Source organism: Molossus molossus, unplaced genomic scaffold (genome assembly GCF_014108415.1).
Source record: "Molossus molossus isolate mMolMol1 unplaced genomic scaffold, mMolMol1.p scaffold_m16_p_18, whole genome shotgun sequence".
Classification (NCBI taxonomy): domain Eukaryota; kingdom Metazoa; phylum Chordata; class Mammalia; order Chiroptera; family Molossidae; genus Molossus; species Molossus molossus.
Genome location: NW_023425353.1, coordinates 53287391 through 53306130, shown reverse-complemented (window position 1 = coordinate 53306130; position 18740 = coordinate 53287391). Strand labels below are relative to the sequence as shown.

General features: G+C 39.5%; 1 protein-coding gene across 3 annotated transcripts in view; it reads right to left on the bottom strand.

The window, feature by feature from the left end:
• FBXL2 (F-box and leucine rich repeat protein 2) overlaps nt 1-13384 on the bottom strand; it is a 57506-nt gene extending 44122 nt beyond the window's left edge. The window contains exons 1-3 of one of the 3 annotated variants that reach the window (XM_036267029.1): nt 13311-13384; nt 5187-5248; nt 4950-5043 (exon numbers count right to left, since the gene is read on the bottom strand). Coding sequence is in view for 1 of the 3 variants with exons in the window: in XM_036267028.1 (XP_036122921.1) it covers nt 5187-5248; nt 13311-13313 (65 nt within the window). In the remaining 2 variants the exon portion in view is untranslated. The remainder of the gene's footprint in view (nt 1-4949; nt 5044-5186; nt 5249-13310) is intronic. The other 2 variants (XM_036267030.1, XM_036267028.1) reach the window with 2 other exon arrangements.
• Nucleotides 13385-18740: the final 5356 nt, after the last annotated feature.

Genomic DNA, 18740 nt, shown 5'->3' with positions numbered 1-18740 from the left:
TTTTCTTTCAGAAACAACCCGAAACAAGAGAAGTGATTCCTACACACTGTGAAAATTAGGGGAAACAAACAAACAAAACAAAACAAAACACAAAGTTTTAAAATTAGCAGGTCTCTAACATAACTTGCCTAGTTTTGTTCTTACTATCTCTGGAGTTTCATTGGTGTTTCATGCCATCTTGGTGTAGATTAAAAAAAAAAATCCAAACGTATCATCAGAGTTTTAATGTATAAGCATCGATCCAACCCAGACTGAAGAAAATTTGCTGTTACCATGTTCTGGACTTAAATGCTAATTCTAAAATAGTATATAATAGTATACAGAGATAAAAAGAAAGGGCCTTTAAGCTGCTTTATCTGATTTCAACACATGAATTCAGTCCTGTATTGCCATTATGTAAGGTAAATACAACTATGAAAAGGAACCAAAAAACAAAACAAAACAAAACAAAACACCTCTTTAACAAAAAAGAAAAATCTGCATGGATGTTTAAACTTGAATTTGCAGCATATACCCCCCAAAGAGCATCTTACCTGTTCAGCTGTCTTGGGATATATATAAGGTATCACAGACAGCAGGAGGTGGAGGAGGTACCAGTCCTTGAAAAAGTCCATGGAGTGCTGAAACCAACCAGCAGGCAAGGACACCCACTCAATGATGCCCCAAGCAGAAATGTGCCTTTCATGGCACCGCTCCGCAAGGTCCCAAGATTACCCATAAGCACTGGGCTGGAACTTAATGATTGCAACAAAGCCCATAATTATTTTCAACCATAAAATTGGCTTCTAAATTTTAGAAAAGGAGCATTTGAAAATGTATGTGCCAGTCATTTATAATTTTCCCTGGCAAACTAGTAAAACTGGCAAATTATATGTAATTGTGTAGCTGATTTCATTTGCCCAGAATTACTAGGCTCAGCAATCTTGTTTGGGGCAATCAAACCTTCCTTCCTCAAGCCAACAGACACTATTAGTGCTTCATTATGTCATGTATCGACACAAATTTTAAAAGAAAAATTACATGAATAATGGTGATTTAAGTTATTAAATGTCTCTAATAAGAGATTTCTTTCATTATTGTAACTAACAAGAGTTTGTCTTCTCGGAATGTTTTAAAATATTTACTCCCAATACATTCAATAAAATTTTAAAGAACATATTTACTGCACAAAGCACCCCCTATCTCCTGTGAAGTAGTACATGTGTTTTTATTTCATCATCAACATCTGAAAGCAACCATAATAGAAGTAAAGACTTAAGGTCAAATTAATATTAAAATTTATAATGTGAGTTTGGGGCCAATATTTGACTCACATAAGACTCCTTTTCTCAAAAGAGAAACGGGTCCTTCAGAGACTGCCTTTTGTTATGCAGAATAACGATCAGTAGTCACACCACCACTAGTCTGCGTAGGCCCCAGTGGCTGTCAGTTTGGTATCGGATGGCAGCATGCACTTTCCACTGACACTGAATTAGTCCAGGTTGGTGAAGCACTGGGCCACATAAATTTACTTAATAATGGGGTTCTTTCCTGAGATATTGTTAGCAGAAGCATATGTTAAGGTCCATATCAGGACAGCTTGCTCTTACCAGCTGTTTGCATTAAAACAGACTATACTGTCAAACAGCACTGATTAAGTATTCAGGCATCCAAACTGATATTAATTAACAACAATAAGCTAACATGTAGTTAATATTTATTAAATGCCAGGTACTCTAACAGCTAGCAACAGTCCCATAGGTAAGAAATATTACTACAGTATTGCCGTTTTACAGATATGGGAAATTATGGCCCAGAGAGTTAGGTCACTTTGTGGTCACAACCTGTAAATGGGGAAGGCTGAAATCTCAACCAAGTCTGGCTCCAAAAGTAATGTAAAAAATAACGCTGAAGACAAACATATGTAATAACAACACAACTCACTAATGGATATGTAGATTCAACTTTAAATATTCCCATTGTGCCCTGGCCGATTTGGCTCAGCAGTAGAGCATCAGCCCGTGGGCCAATGAGTCACAGGTTCGATTCCGGTCAAGGGCACGTACCCCGGTTGTGGTTCGTCCTCAGCCCTTGTTGGTCATGTGAGGGGCAACCAGTCAATGTGGCTCTATCACATCGATGTCTCTCTCTTTCTCCCACGCTATCTGAAAATGGAAAAGTATCCTTGGGTGAGGATAAAAAAAATCCCCATTGTTGTAAGCACTATCTAACTGGCTCCCAGGGAAGAGTAAAGTTACAAGCTATATTGTTGAACTGCATGAGAATGAAGGGTAGAGAGGGAGAACTTGAATATTTCTAATTTATGAGTGAAAGCTGGGTAGAAAAAGCAAAATTGTTACATAACAAACTAAAACTGGGTGGTAGAAGAAATCTGTGAGTTAATAATATTGGGTTGTCTTAAAACTAGCAAGATGAGGATCAGATGAAACAAAAACTCACAGATTTTTCTGAGTGATTCAAAGTGACATAAATAGATGAAAAGCAGCATATAGTCCCAGGTTATGCTTGTGAATCCCAAAGGGGAAGCTGAGGCTTCCCCGGATGTGCCCAGTAACCGGAGCTTGCAAGGAATTTAAGAGGGTCGTAACAAATGCAGTCAGAAATGGCAGAGAAGAAAATGACCTCAGCTACACTCAAGAAAGAGTCTCATCAAGTCAAAGAATCATCTACGATGAAGTAAGACCGAAGGTGAACAGGAATCCAACAAGAACAGGAACAGTCTGCACTGTCACAAAGAAGTCTACAATAGGAAGTAAAAATGTGAGCCGAGGACAGTCTGGAAGTACGAAGACACCATTCCACTGAGCAGAAAGAATCAACACGTAAGCTCCCTGAGGCAGAGACTGACGCACTTGCTCCCTTTGCTGGGGAAGTAACCGATGAAGATGAGTGACTGCTTTAGTGATCTGGCTCAAACCCTTTGCAAGTTTGCTTAGAAAGGTTAACTAGGCAAGGGGAGAGCGACTAGGACTGGGAATAGAAAGTCTGAGAGTAAATTGGCAGAAATGATTTAAAGACAAAAAATAAAATATTGTAATTGGCTAGAGTTGGTTTTGAGCCAGAGAAGACCTGTATGGCAGTACTTGACAACTTAAATTCCCCTTACCGACTCCAAAATAAGAGCACGAGTAAGAACGCAAACCTGGGAATGTATATGGTAAGCATATTTGTTCTCAAGTGGCCATTCTTTTTTACATTCATCTATGTATGAGTCTTGTGGCCTGATTCAAAAATTGTAACTCCAGGATTCTTAACAGCTGGCTCCACCATGGATCTTGAAAAGAACTAAAATTTCTAAAACAGTTCAGAAATCACACTACCAGAGAAAGTAATACAATTCCATCCCCTCCCCACTTTTTTTTTGGCAACAGACAGAAACTGTTCCATGGCTGAGTAGTGTACAAGCTAAACCTACCAGAAGGGAAGAACTGCGAAGCTAGCAGCCTTGAGTCACAGACAGCAGCGGTATTCATGAGCACCGTGGAGTTGAATCACCCCCCAGTGCTGAATGACTAACACAGGTCTACCTGGAGCTGGCTATGATTCCCCAGAGTGAAAAATGACATACTCGTTTTACAGCTTGATGTCTGTGCTAAAAAATTGTTCAGACCAAGAATGAAACATTGCACAATTCTAGGGGACACCATCCACTTTGCAGTCTGTTGCGGATGGCATCCCTATAGTTGTATACTAACGACTGCCCTCCCTAACCCAGCCATACGGGTCCTAATGGCTTATTGTGCTTGACCAGGACCTCTCGGGTTTATATGATAAACATATCATTCCTTCCTTGTCACCACTTGGTTGACTTTAAAATGGTCTAAAATGCCAAAAATATTGTCTTATCCAAACAAATATTTGTCTTATTGAAATAAAATATAGTTGGCATATTTTTCACATGATCCTATCATAATTTTCTTTTTTATTAACTGAGTAGAGTGAGCTCATGACAACAGTGACAAACAACACCTGATGACTCATGAGACACCCTCTGAAGCCCAGCAATGTGATCACCACCACAAAGAAGCTAAATCCTCACCCCATTTCTGGCTCAAGAAAAAAGTCTAACATACTGAGGACCGCAAAGGTTAGTAATCTGTGGCATTTACAGAGTGACTCTGTGCTGAACTCCAATATGTAAACAAAATTCAAACTCATTCCCAAAAAGTTATAATGAGATTTAGCACAGCCAGAGAATGGAGTCATCTGGTCAATCTCTTACTGTCAGCATTTCCCAGCAATTTTTCCATGGAGTATTAAAAGGGTTCCACGGGAAGTTTAAAATGCAACAGCCATCCATCTGGGAGCATCACTCTGCCTATTAGCTTACTAAGGCTCTGAGAAGTCATGCAGTAAAGAAACTGATTTAGTTAACTTAGTGTTTCCCATATTTATTTGTCACAAAACATGGTTTTTCAATTTGTTTGGTGGAACATCAGTGATATGAGAATTTGGGAAATGCCACTCAAAGATGACCATGTGTATATGTATTAACTATTTGTAAACTATTTAAATGTAACATCCAAACTATAAGAAGATTTATCTGATGATTGCAGAGTACTAAAGGAAACTGCAGTGCCTCAGGGTGACAAATGTTGGCTGACAGCTTTACTTGATAAAATGACAAGGAAAATACCATTTACTACCTGTTCAGTGATGTCAGAAACAAAGGACAAAAAGCCTATTTTATATAGTACTCACTGTCACTTAACACATAATTCTCATAAAATGGATAAAAACATATCAATATTTGGGCTGAGAACATTTTAAATGCTCAGTGAGAACATAACTACTTATTTTAAAACCAATTTATCAGAAAACAACTAAATGCCTATGACTTCAGGAGCTCATAACCTTAACAATAATCTCTCCTCATGTTAGCGACTACATTGAGATTATCTACTGATACCAAAACAATGGCACCTACTGAAGATTATTACAATACTTACCACATTACAAAAAGAATCCAGACCAATGCTATGTACATACTTAGTACATTCTGGATTAGACCAAGTAAAATTTAACAACAAGCTGAACAGCATTCTATAAAACAAAAACAAAAAGTCAGTTAGGCTAATTCTGTCTGTTTTTCTGTGCTATGGACTCACAGTGAGAAAGAAGACTGTCTTGGAATTGGATGACGGAATCAAATCTGAATTCTTTATTGAAAGTTAATCTACACTTACCTTAAAAGAAGTTCTTTTGGTAACTTTTTGTTAATAAGGCCTTCATCATTGTTTGAGAAAACCTAAAAAAAAAAAAAAAAAAGGGAAATTGTTAGTACTCCTCAATCAATTTTTAAAAGTGTTTTTTAGCCCGGCCAGTGTGGCTCAGTGGACGACTGTGTGTTGTCCCATGGACTGAGAGGTCCCAGTTCAAGTCCCTGTCAGGGCACATACCAGGGTTTCGGGCTCAATCCCCAGTGGGGGGCATGCAGGAGATAGCCAATCAATGTTTCTCTCTCACATAGATGTTTCTAGCTCTCTCTCCCTTCCTCTCTCTCTAAAAAAATCAATAAAAACTCATTTTTCTAAAAAAGTATTTTTTTAGATCAGAACAGCCCTAATCACTGCCCTATATATTAATTTCATGAAGCCACCACATTTTAATATTGATAACTATAAGAACAGTTTATACCCTATCACCATTTTTATAAAAATAGCAACACACAACCATTTCTATACTACATTGTATTAGAGGTTCTAGCCAAGGTTATTAGGCAAGAAAAGAAATAAAAGGCATCTTGATTGAAAGAAAGAAGTAAAACAACCTCTATTCACAGGTGACACTCTTGTATATAGATAATTCTTTTTAAAAATCTATCAGAATTAATCAAGAAGTTCAGCAAGGTTGCAGGATACAATATACAATATATGTATATAAAATAAATTGTATTTCTAGCCCTGGCCGGTTTGGCTCAGCGTCGGCCTGCGTCCGGAGAGACCTGGGTTCGGTTCCCGCTAGGGGCGTGTACCTTGGTTGCAGTTTGTCCCCGGCCCTGGTTGGGCATGCAGCTAGCAGCCACTCGATGTGTCCCTTTCGCGTCGATGTTTCTCTCTCTCTCTCTTCCTCTCCCTTCCTCCCACTCTATCTGAACAAAAAATGGAAGTGTCCTCGGGTGAGGATAAAAAAAAAAATGTATTTCTATAGCAATGAACAACCTGAACTGAAATTAAGAAAACAATCTCATTTACAACAGCATTAAAAATAATAAAATACTTAGGAATAAATTAATACATTTAACTGAAAAAGTGCAAGACATATATTTTTATGTTTTTATTGATTTTTTAAAGAGAGAGGTAGGAAGAGGGAGAGAGAGAAACATCAATATGAGAGAGAAACATTGATCAGCTGCCTCCCGCATGTCCCCTACTGGGGAACAAGCCTGCAACCAGGGCATGTGCCCTGACCAGAAATCAAACCAGCAACATTTTGGTGTATAGGATGACACTTAACCAACTAAGCCACACCAACCAGGGCAAAACTTATATATTGAAATCTTATACAAAATATTGTTGAGAGAAATTTAAAAAGACATACATACACCCCATGTTCATGAATTGGAAAATTTAACAGTGTTAAGCCAGCAACTTTCTCAAACTGATCCATAGATCTAATGAAATCTCTATCAAAATGCCAGCTGCCTTTTTATTGAAAAATTATAAAGTTGATCCTAAAATTCATATGGAAATGCAAGGGACCCCAAATAGCCAAAATAAAGTCATATGCTGCTTAACAGTGTTTTGATCAATAAAGGACCGCATAAACCCATAAGATTACAATGGAGCTGAAAAATTCCTATCGCCCTAGTGATGTCGTAGCCACCGTAACATCATAGTGTGATGCATTACTCATGTGTCTGTGGTGACGTTAGTGTACAGTGTTTATAAAGTGTACAGTAGTGTTACATTGTTATGTGAGAATTTAAACAATGTCCTAAGCCTTCACATTCATTCACCATGCCAACTCACTGACTCACTCCAAACAACTTCCAGACCAGCAAGCTCCACACATGGTAAGTGCCCTATAGAGCTGTACTACTTTTTATATTTTATACTGTATTTTTACTGTATCTCTTTTATGTTTAGGTACACGAATACTTACCATGTGTTACACTTGCCTATAGTATTCAGTACAGTAATTACATGCTGTACAGATTTGTAGCCCAGGGGCAATAGGCTATATCATGTGGCCTAGGTGTGTAGTAGACTGCACCATCTAGCTTTGTGTAAGTGCACTCTATGATACTCACACAATGATGAAATTGCCTAATGATGCATTTCTCAGAATGCATCTCCTTCATTAAGCAATGTATAATTGAATCTTGAAAAAGAAAATGAACTTGGAGGACTCACACTTCCTGTTTTCAAAACATACTGCAAAACTACAGTAATTGAAACACTATGGGGTATTGGCATAAGGACAGGCATATAGATCAATGATATAGAAGTGAGAGTCCAGAAATAAACCCTTTTATTTATTTATTTTTATTTTTTACATTTATCTTCAGACAGAGAGAGAGAGAGAGAGAGAGAGAGAGGGAAACATCAATGTGAGAGAGATATATTGACTGGCTGCCACCCGCACAACCCCAACTGGGACCGGGGACAAACCACAACCAAGGTACATGCCCACGGCTGGAATAAAACCCAGGTCTCTTGGTTCGCGGGCCAACCCTCTAACCGCTGAGCCAAACCAGCCAGGGCTAAAAAAAAAAAAGGAAAAGTTTTTGTCTGGCCAGTATGGCTCTGGTTGAGCGTCCACCCACGCACCAAGAGGTCATCAATTTGATTCCTGGTAGGGCACATGCCCAGGTTGTGAGCCCAATCCCCAGTGGGGGCGTGCAGGAGGCAGCCAACCAATGTTCTCTCTCATCGATGTTTCTATCTCTGTCTCACTTCCTCTCTCTCTAAAAACAATAAAGGAAAAAAAAATTTTTTTAATGTTTTCTTTATTGATTTTGAGAGAGAGAGAGAGAAATCTATGAGAGAGAACATCGATTGCTGCCTCCTGCATGCCCCACACTGGGGATCAGGCCCACAACCGGGCGTGTCCTGACCCGGAATCAAACTGGCGACCTCTTGGTGCATGGGTCAACGCTCAACCACTGAGCCACCCTGGCTGGGCTAAACCCTTTCTTTATGGGCAAATAATTTTTGACAAGTGTGCTAAGATATGTCAATGGGTGAAAGAACAGTCTTTTCAACAAATGATAGCCACTTGTACTGAAAAACAATAAAGTTGGATCCTTACCTCATTACATATAAAAAATTAAACCAGCCTTGGCCGGTCTGGCTCAGTGGTTGGAGCATTGGCCGTGGACTAGAGAGTCCCGGGTTCAGTTCCCACTAAGGGCATGTGCCTCGGTTGCATTTTGTCCCTGGCCCCGGATGGGGTTGTGTGGATGGCAACCAGTCAATGTGTCTCTGTTGCATTAATGTTTCTCTCTCTGTCTTCCTCTCTTTCTCCCTCCCACTGTATCTGAAGATAAATGCAAGAATGTCCTCTGGTGAGGATAAAAAAAATTAAACCAAAATTGATCAAAGGCCTAAATAAATATGAGTTAAAACGATAACCCTTAGCCCGGCCAGTGTGGCTTAGTGATTGAGCATTGACCCATGCACCAAGAGGTTGCCGCTGACTACAGGGTAGAGGTGAGGCACAAAATGAGGTAGGGAAGGCAGAGGTCAAAGTGTAGTCCAACCTATGGCTGTCCATATCTGAGTTTTGGTAGTCTGCACTGGGAGGGGGGGAAAAGCCAAGTAAATCTTGCAGGATGTCATTAACGGTTCTCAACCTGTAGTTCGCGACCCCTTTGGGGGTCGAACGACCCTTTCACAGGGGTGGCCTACGACCACCTGAAAACACATATTTCCGATGGTCTTAGGAACCGAGACACCGCTCCTCTATCCATCCCCAGGCGGGTCCGCCCACATGCAGATACGCCCACATACAACATGAGAAACTGTATTAAAGGGTCGCATTAGGAGGGTTGAGAAGCACTGCATTAGACAATACAAACAGAGAGTTTGTCATAAAATAAAAAAGAGCTTGCTGGCTCAGCTGATAAGACACTGAGACTCCTAATCTTGGTGTAGTATATTCACACCAGGCACTGGGCACTTCCCTTAGTTTGGAAAGGAGCCACAGTTAATGGTTATGAAGCCAGACTTCGAAGACAGACTGGTTGAGTTCAAATCCTGGCTCTGCCACTTGCCATCTATTTGATCTTGGGCAAACTGCCTAATCAATCTGAGAGTGATAAATAGTATGCAATCTCCTAGGGATGTTGGATTAAATGAGATGTAAAGTGGTCAGCCTGAAACTAGGCACAGCGAAAGGCTCTATGAAAGAGAATTACTATGCCCTGGCCAGTTTGGTTCAGCGGTTAGAGCGTCGGCCTGCGGTCCTGAGAGACCCGGGATCGGTTCCCGCTAAGGGTGCGTACCTCGGTTGCAGTTTGTCCCCGGCCCTGGTCAGTTGTGCGGGTGGCAGCCACTCCATGTGTCCCTTTCAAGTCGATGTTTCTCTCTCTCTCTCTGTTCCTCTCTCTCCCTCCCGCTCTACCTGAACAAAAAATGGAAAAATGTCCTCGGGTGAGGATAAAAAATAATAATAATAAAAAAAATAAAAATTAAAAAAAAAAAGAAAGAGAATTACTATTACAATTAAGTACTAAAAATTATGCTCCAACCCAGTGCAGACAAAAGGGAAACCAACGTTGTCAAGAGTAAAAAAATTAATAGAGAAGCCTCTTCTTTTCACACTCATATTAACATAGACCTCATTACATAGGCAACTCGACCGTATCATGTGATGGCAAAGAGACCAAAATTGCCTGTAGATGTCAGATATACCTTATTGTAAAGTTTTCCCCTACCTTGTGCTTCCCAACACCAGTATAGAAAGGTTAGTGCCAAAACAGGGGAAAGTCCAAGAGAATAAATGAAAATGAGGAAACTGTATGGTATAATGTTATTTTGTATTTCCAAAAAATAAAACTGCCTTACAAGCTAAAGTATTAAGCAATAATAAAAATGTGATGGCAATAAGTATCTTAATGTATATTTTGATCCACATGAATTAAAGTTTAAACAATTATTTGGTGTCTTTTTGCAACAATTTTAGAACATACAACTAAAATAAATGTAAAATTACTATTAGAAAAATCTAAGAAAATAAAATTTTATTTTTTAGATGTTTCATCCCCTGCCCTTGCCACTTTGGCTCAATGGTTAAAGCATCGGCCCAAGAACCAAAGAATTTCAGGTTCAATTCTCAAAGGCATATACCTCAGTTGCGGGTTCTATCCCCAACCCCAGTCAGGGTCGTGTAGGAGGCAACCAATTGATGTGTCTCTCTCACATCAATGTTTCCCTCTCCCCGCACCCTCCCACTCCCTTCCACTCTATCTTAAAAAAAAAAAAAAAAAAAAAAAATCACTGGAAAAACATCCTCAGGTGAGAATTTAAAAATAAATAAATAAAAGTAAAAGTTTCATCCTCCAAGTTTAAACAGCTATATGTAAAACACTGGTCTTTGTGAGTCACAAAAAGTAGGTGTCAATTCCTGAACACAAACTGAAACGACAGGAGAAATTTTAAATGCTATTACAGCCATGCATATGAACCCTAATCTAATAACCTGTCTTTATCAATTCCTCTTCATTTCATCTTTGTGAAAGAGGAGAGGGAAAAGGAAGGGAAGGCTAGGTATGCCTATTCTGTTCTGTAGCATCTAGTCCAGTGCCAAGAACAACAAAATACAACTATTCTTAAGTGCTCAAAACATTAAAATCCAAATAAGAAAGAAAACTAATTTCCTAACATATGTATGGCAAATATACTGGGGAACATATGACGATACACTATACATTACAGTATAATCCAGTGTTTACATAAGCAGGTTCTGAGACAAAGTGTCTGCTTTTGAAATCCGGCTCAATGTATCAGCTGGGTGACCTGGGCAAGTTACTTTACCTCCTTGTGCCTCAATTTCCTCGTTTCTAAAATGAGGAAATGGTATCTTCCTCACAGGGTTGTTGTGATGGTTAAATATGGCATAGGTGCTTAGAAAAATGTCTCACACACAGAATATACAAAATAAATGTCAGCTATAATTTTTATAGAGGCAATAGAAACAAGTGGCTTAACTGAAGAAAATTTCATAGAGAAACAGTCAGAGTTCTAAAATTCACGTGTAGCCCTTGCCGGTTTGGCTCAGTGGTTAGAGTGTCGGCCTGTGGATCAGAGAGTCCCAGGTTCGGTTCCTGCTAAGGGCACGAACCTCGGTTGCAGTTTGTCTCTGGCCCTGGTTGAGGTCAAGTGGGTGGCAACCAGTCAATGTGTCTCTCTCAGGTCGATGTTTCTCTCTCTCTTCCTCCCTGTCTCCCTCCCGCTCTATCTGAAGATCAATGCAAAAATGTCCTCGGGTGAGGATAAAAAAATAAAAATAAAATTCACATTCAAAGTCATTTATATCAACTGCTAAAGTTGTATGTTTAAATTCAAGCATTTAATGAAAGGTAGTATTATAATCTCGAATACAGGTTGGGGAATTACACAGGCAGTCTCCTCAAGCCCCCTCCTATACCAACCATTCATTTTTCCACCTCCCTCAAAGCCTAGGCATCAGCTTTTCAAGTCAACTGAATCCCTTACATAAAGTATATTATTTTTCCTGCATGAAATAAATTCTTAATGCTTAACAATACACAAAAGCAAAGCATTTCTAAGTCTGGCAAAGCAACCACTAGTATACAACTACAGTAAAATGCTTTTATTTTTGAGTAAATGAAACTCCAAAATTCACAAGTGAATCAAGGTGGACTGTGGGTCAGAATGGAAGGGGTGGAGGAAGGAGAAGAAAAGGAAAATGGCCAACAGGAGGAACAGGAGATCTCAGAGAGCTGTGAAAATTAATTCCTGAATAGTCTTCCTCTCTCCTCGCTGTAACTATAAGGGCTTTTCTCACATAGAACATATAAAAGTAAGTCAATGTAATATTTAAAACACTAGAGCTCTGTAAAATCCATTTTCTGAAACTCTTTCTGGCTCCATTAATTTGTCACTTTAAAGCAGTTCAGAATTAAAAAGAAACACACAAAATAAAGAAGACACTGCTGTTATTTGTGAGTGATGTGCTTTTCCTGTTTTCAACAAGCCACACACCTGGCGGTTGTTTTTCCAGAGTCAATGAGACAGAGAGAGTATCCACCTTCTCTTCCTATTGTGCATCTCCATAGTTATTAAGACAGAGCCCGCCAGGGTTCCAAATGGTAGATTTCCTCTCCAGAAGGTCTACTGGCCCTTGAGAAGCACCCTGAATTCTCAGCTTATTAGTACTTCCACTGATGTACCCTAAACTACTGATGGTTTAAAAGCACACACACACAACTGTTTCTTTAAAATAGGCATTTCCTTATTACCCACCCCACCTCCTCTCAAATATTCTATACCAAAGATGTGTCCCCAAGGAGAGAGTCCAGCTCCTCTCTTCCTTGACACCCACTAGAGGCCTCCGAGCAAAACACACCTTTGGTTGGCAATTTCCTGAATCCTGTCTATTTAAATCAACACCTCAGCTGAGTCTTCAAGTCAGGTTTTTAAAAAAAACGTGCTTAATGGAGGCCAGGTGGTATGCTCACTCTCAAGTTTACTGAATAAAGGTAATGACTTAAGACATTCCGCAGGGTACTATTAATTACATTCCTGAAAGTGTTGCACTTAAGATAAAAACCTCCAGCTTAATGCCCTCATTTTTTTTTTAAGAAGGAAGGCAAGTCTCCAAAATTACAAGTTTTAATTTCCACATACTAAAAAATCTGCCAGAAGGATGGATCTGAAAGAAATACACTATATATATAGATATGGCTATCTAAATATATATGCAGAAACAAGACAGAAAGAAGCACACAGCTTGCAATACATATAGTGTTAACATGAATATATATGATATTGATACATAGCCTTTTTTTAACCACACCCTCTCTGGGCGGCTTCCCAGATAAGCCGAAGCCGAATAGCGTCACGCTGTCCGGCGGTCCCCTGGGAGGGGGTCCCAGCTGTGCCCCAGACATTCAACAGCAGAGAGGCAGGGTCGCGGTCGCCAGGGGCAGGAGGGCGTTCCGCGTCCTCCGGGAGTCCCCCTCCCCCGGGCCCGCCCAGCCCTGCCCAGCCCCGCAGCCCCGCAGGCCGCGGCCCGGCCTCTCCGCGACCCCGCCGCCGCCCGCCCAAACCTAGCAGGCGACCTGGCGGCAACACAGGCCGGGACGGGCGGGGCGGCCGGGCTGGCGCGGGCCACACACTCACCATGGCCGAAGAGCCGCCAGCGCGCCCACAGCCCGGAGTCACACGGCGCTGGCAACGCCCGTTGTCCTGGTGACGCCAGCTGGGCGCCCCGCCCCGTCCCCAAGGTGGGCTCGGGAGAGTGCCATTGGCGGGCGGCGAGCACGTGACCCCAAGGGGTGTTGCCCTTTGGACCGCCCCCTCCGCCCCCCAGGCCTCGACTCTGGGGCGGGGCCTCTTCGCCTTCCCTAGTTTGCACCTGGTCCATCATCACCCACATCACCTTGACATCCCTCACCTGACAGACAGCCAAGCAGCAGACTGCCCTGTCGGAAAAGTCCTTTGTGGATTCTTTATTTAAGAAGCAGTTTACGCGGGTAATACATGATTATTGAAGACATTTTAAATTAGCTATAGCAAGAATTAAAAAGACTAGAACCGTGCTAAATAAATCCCAGCACCTGAAGTAACCACTACTTATATGCTAGTTTATCTGCTTCCAGGCTTCCAATGAAATATATATTATATTGTATTCTTAAAAAGGGTCTATTTAAGTCAACACCTCAGCTGAGTCTTCAAGTTTTATAATCTACTTTTATAATCGACTTTTTCAATTAAAAACTATCTTTGTATGTTCATTCATGGAATAGCATTGTGGGTGTACACTGTATTAAATCAACTGGCAGTTTGTTGGATATTTTTAATATGATTGAAGGCAACTTTAGATATCCTCAGGTCTGTGAAGAAGAGACCTAATCAACAGCCGATTTGACATTGTCCCTTGAATGTCTAATTGACATCTCATACTTAATAATGCCCAAATTAGACTTTTGATCCAAGTTTCTTACTCACTCTCCAGTCTTCCTCCTCCCAGCAAATGTTCCCACCATCCCCTTGGCTATTCGGGACAAAAGCCTATGAATCATCCTTAAGCCTCTCCTTTCCTCATGCCTCACATCTAATCTGCTAACAAATATTCTTGACTCGATTTTAAAATAAATCCTGAATCCATCCATTTCTCACCATCTCCACATCACAGCCACCATCATCTGTTGTGTACACGAGTCTCCGTGCCAGAGAGACTGCCTTCCCTCCCACAGTCTACACAGCAGCAGTGTTTCAGTGGCTTCTCCTGGTACTTGGGGAAAACATCCAAACTCTTCCCATGGTCTACAAGGTTCTCCACAATGGGGTCCTTGCCTACTGCACTAGCCCCATCTCCTACTACCCTTCCCTCATTCCACACTAGCCATGTTTTCTTTCCTGAGGTTCCTCAAATATGTCAAACACTTTCCCACTTGAGAGTCTCAGCAACAACCGTTTCCTTTATTTGAAATGTTCTTCCTCCAGAACTTCACACTTCACTTAGTACAAGTCAGTTATCTTCTCAAATGTCATCTTCACAAAAGCCTTCATTGACCACTGTGTCTAACGTATCTCACCCCAGTCATTCTTTCTCACCCTAGTCATCTTCTCTTACAACTCTGTCTTGTTTTCAAAATACTTAGTACTTTTTGAAATCATCTCTTAAGTGTTTTGGTATATTAATTACTGCCTGTCTCTTCACCGTGGAACACAAGATGCCTGCCTTATTTCTTCTCTGTGTTCCTAGTGTTTAGAACAGTTTCTGACTTACAGTGGTGTTTAATAAATATTGATGATTGATTGATTGATTGAATGAATGAACATGTATCCTAGCACTGGATGATCAGTTTGAAGATACAAATAAGAACAGGACCTGTCAGAGAAGGGAGTGTGATAGAAGAAGAAAAACAGTAATTACTGTCAGCTTTTATCTGTTTTATTATGAAACAAAAATAAAAGTAATAAAATATTAATGAACAGTTTTTAAAAAGTGAACACCTGTGTAGACACCATCCAAGAATAGAATGCTGCCAGAAACCCAGAAGATCTCATGTGATCCTTCCCAGTCTTAACTCTCCTCCCCTTTTCCAAGTGACCACTATCTTAATATTCATGGAAAATGCTTTCTTTCTTTTCTTTTTAAAATTTTTGTAGTTTGTTCATTTTAATTGTTATAAAGTATTCCACTGAATGTATAGACAAGAATATGTCCATTTCCCTGTTAATGGACATTTAGGTTGTTTGAGTCATTTCTTGTTCAGGACCATTATAACCAATGCAGTTATTAGCATTCTCCTTATGCACTCGTTTCTCTAGATGAAGGTTTCTCAAGCACGGCAATTTTGACATTGAGGGCCAGATAATTCTTTGTTGTAGGTGGGTATTGGAGATAAATACAGGAGTGGGCAATGGTAGGTTTACAGTTATAATACAAATAAATAATGTAATAATAGTACAAGAATGAACTCTGTGTTTCACGTACTCACAACTGAAAGCCTACTTTTGCCCACCCCTGTATATTAAATTTTGTCCAGTGCTTCTTCGGAGTCCTTTGATATTTGTTTCTTCTGTTTTGTCCCACAGTATTTTGTTGCAATAAGACATAGTCTGTAGGACTCCATCTTGCTCAACATCAGAAGTGCTCAAAGTCTAATCTTAATTGATATTTCCTCCTTCCCCCATCTTCATCAGTTTGGATGCACTAGAACAAAATCTCATAAACTGAGTGGCTTATAAACAATGGAAATTTATTTCTCACAGTTTATCTCTTCCAGTTCTGAAGACTGGAAGTCTGAGATCAGGTGCCAGTACAGTTGTGTTCTAGTGAAGGTCCTCTTCCAAGTTGCAAACTGCTGTCTTCACGTGGTGGAATGGACGAAGGAGCTCTCTTTGAGGTCCCTTTTAGAAGGGTACTAAGTCCATTCATGAGGGCTCCACTTTTATGACCTATTTACCTCTCACAGGTCCCATCTCTTAATACCATCACCTTGGGGGTTAGGATTTCTACATATGAATTTGGGAGGTTGGGGAAAGACAAACATATAGTCCATTGCACACCCCTTCCTGGACAATACAAAGACCTTAGAACATCTCAACTTCATTTTCTCCTCCCAACTTGTATGCTGTTTACATGTATTTTAGCTTATTTTAAACCCCATTATATCTTAGTATTGTTTTATGCAGTCAATAATCCTCTCTATTTACCTATTTATTAATATTTATTCTTTTCTGTATCTCTAGTATTCCTTTATAAATTATTTTCCTTCTGCCAGAAGAACAGCTTGGTGTTTCTTTTAATGTGGGTATGCTGGTGTTCTGTGGTTTTTGTATGTCTGAACACAAACATACACCTTCTTTCACCAAGGATACTTTCATTGAGCATAGACTTCTATGTTGGCAGTCATTTTCTCTCTGTAATTTAAATATATTGTTATTTTGTCTTTGGATCTTCATTGTTTAGATGGGTAATCATCTGTGGGTTTTGTTGTTTTTTCTTTGAAGGTAATCTCTCTTTTTTCTTTAGCACTTTAAGAGGTTTTTTTGGTGGGGGAGTAGAGAGGGTTTTGAGTTTCAGCAGTTTTACTATAGTGTGCTTAGGTATGGCTTTCTTTGTATTTATCTTAGCTTTGTATGGCTTCTACTATTTGTGACTTGATATCTTCTATCAGCTGGGAAAAAGCTCTCAGCCATTATCTCTTCAAAATTTTTTTGCCTCATTATTATTCTCCTTCCCTTCTAGCACTTAAATGATCATATGTTTGATCCTTACACATTCTCTAGATCTGTATTTTTAGATATTCCTTTTGTCTCTTTATGCTTCATTCTAGATATTTTCTTTCCACATATGCTCCAGCTCACTAAATTTCTCTTCAGCAATCTTTCATCTGTTATTAAAAATATCCATTGACTTTTCAGTAGTAGACTTTACTTTTTTGAAATTTTTATAGTTTCTAGCTCCCTGCCAAATTTCGCAGGCTTGCCTTTTATCTCCCTGAATATAATGAATAGAGTTATTTTAAAGTCTGTATCTGATAACTCTAATATCTACTTTCTCTGTGGTTCTCTTTTTATCATTTGTTGGTTCTGCTCTTGTTTTTATTCTTTTTGTCTTTTGTGTGCCTGTGTTGTTTTAATTGTAGGCCAGATATGTATTTGCAAAATTGTTTGTAGAAATTTGTTCTCCAGAATGATGTATTCTTCCTCCAGAGAAGTTTTTATTTATTTCTGTAGGCACTTGCCACATTTCGCCAAGTAGCATGAGTTAACCTTCAACCAAATTCAGTGACTAAAATTATTTAAAACTGAGCTGCGATTTCTGCCAGTGCCTGCCTTTCTTGTGTACCCTTACTGCTAACGTGGTGCATGGAGATCTCCACACAAAGCAAAGGGACACCCCTTCCTGGTTGAACCATGTCATTTTCCTGTTCCTCAGCCTGACAAGGCTATCCAAAGAGTCTTCAGTGTCTCATCCTCTCACAATCCCCTGTGTAATGAGTGAACTTTCCTCCAGGGGGAAAGAGGTTTTAACCAGTTGGATCTCTCTCTGAGCTCCTGCCCTTCCATGGGTCCTAGTCTAACAATTATTCACTATGTGTTATTAGTTGCTTGATACCTTTAAGTAGATGTTATCAAATTTTGTATAGATTTTTAAATTATTCTTATTCTCAGAAAGAGACTTACCTAATTTATTTCACCATTACCAGAAGTGAAAATTCCCTCAAATCTTTTCTATTGATGTCCTGTAGAGATATAGAAGTCATTAACATAAATAGATAGTAGATATAGGTACTATATAGTATTATCTAGAGTATATATTTTTACATGAATAGTATCATAATGTATATTCAGTAAATGTCTTTGTTTTTTTAACAGTATGTCTTGGACTTCCTTATTGTTGTTTGAATAATACTCACTAAACTCATATTGATGGATATCCCTGGTAAGGTAAAGGTACGTCTTTGGTTCAGATGGTAGTCAAAGGGTACTTTGGCTTTTATATAACATTTTGATATTTTTTATAAGGTGAATGAATTCATTTTGAAATGTATAGTTAAAATTTTGAAAAATAAGTAGAGTTATACTGGTGGAAAGGGCATTTTGGAATAAGAACAGAAGACCTTTGGGTAAGAGCATCATTTTACCAGACAACTTCTTTAGCAATTGGGGATTATTTTAACATTCTGTGTCTGTAGTAGCTTTTCCTCTGCAGCATTTCAAAAGATCCTACTGTTCCTCCATTTTCTTCCAATAGTTTGGTCAATATCACCACCTAATCAATCCATGCAATGCCCTCCATTCACTGGTAACAGAATATTTTGCTCTGAATAGTGAGTCATTCTTTCCATACTTTCCCCCTTTTGCTTCTGTAGGCACACATTGTGCATTTTTGTGGGACCTGGAGAAGCTGAAGTTGAGAATTTGTTTATTTTTTCATGTGAATGAAGATAAAGTTCCTTAAAAACCAAGTCCAAATAGCTACAGAGCAATCCTTTTATTTGCTCATTTAGTCTTACACAGACTATTTGGCAGGGCCCTCTTAAAAGTCAGTAGACAGGAAAATATGCTGTTCTTAAAATATAATATAATGAA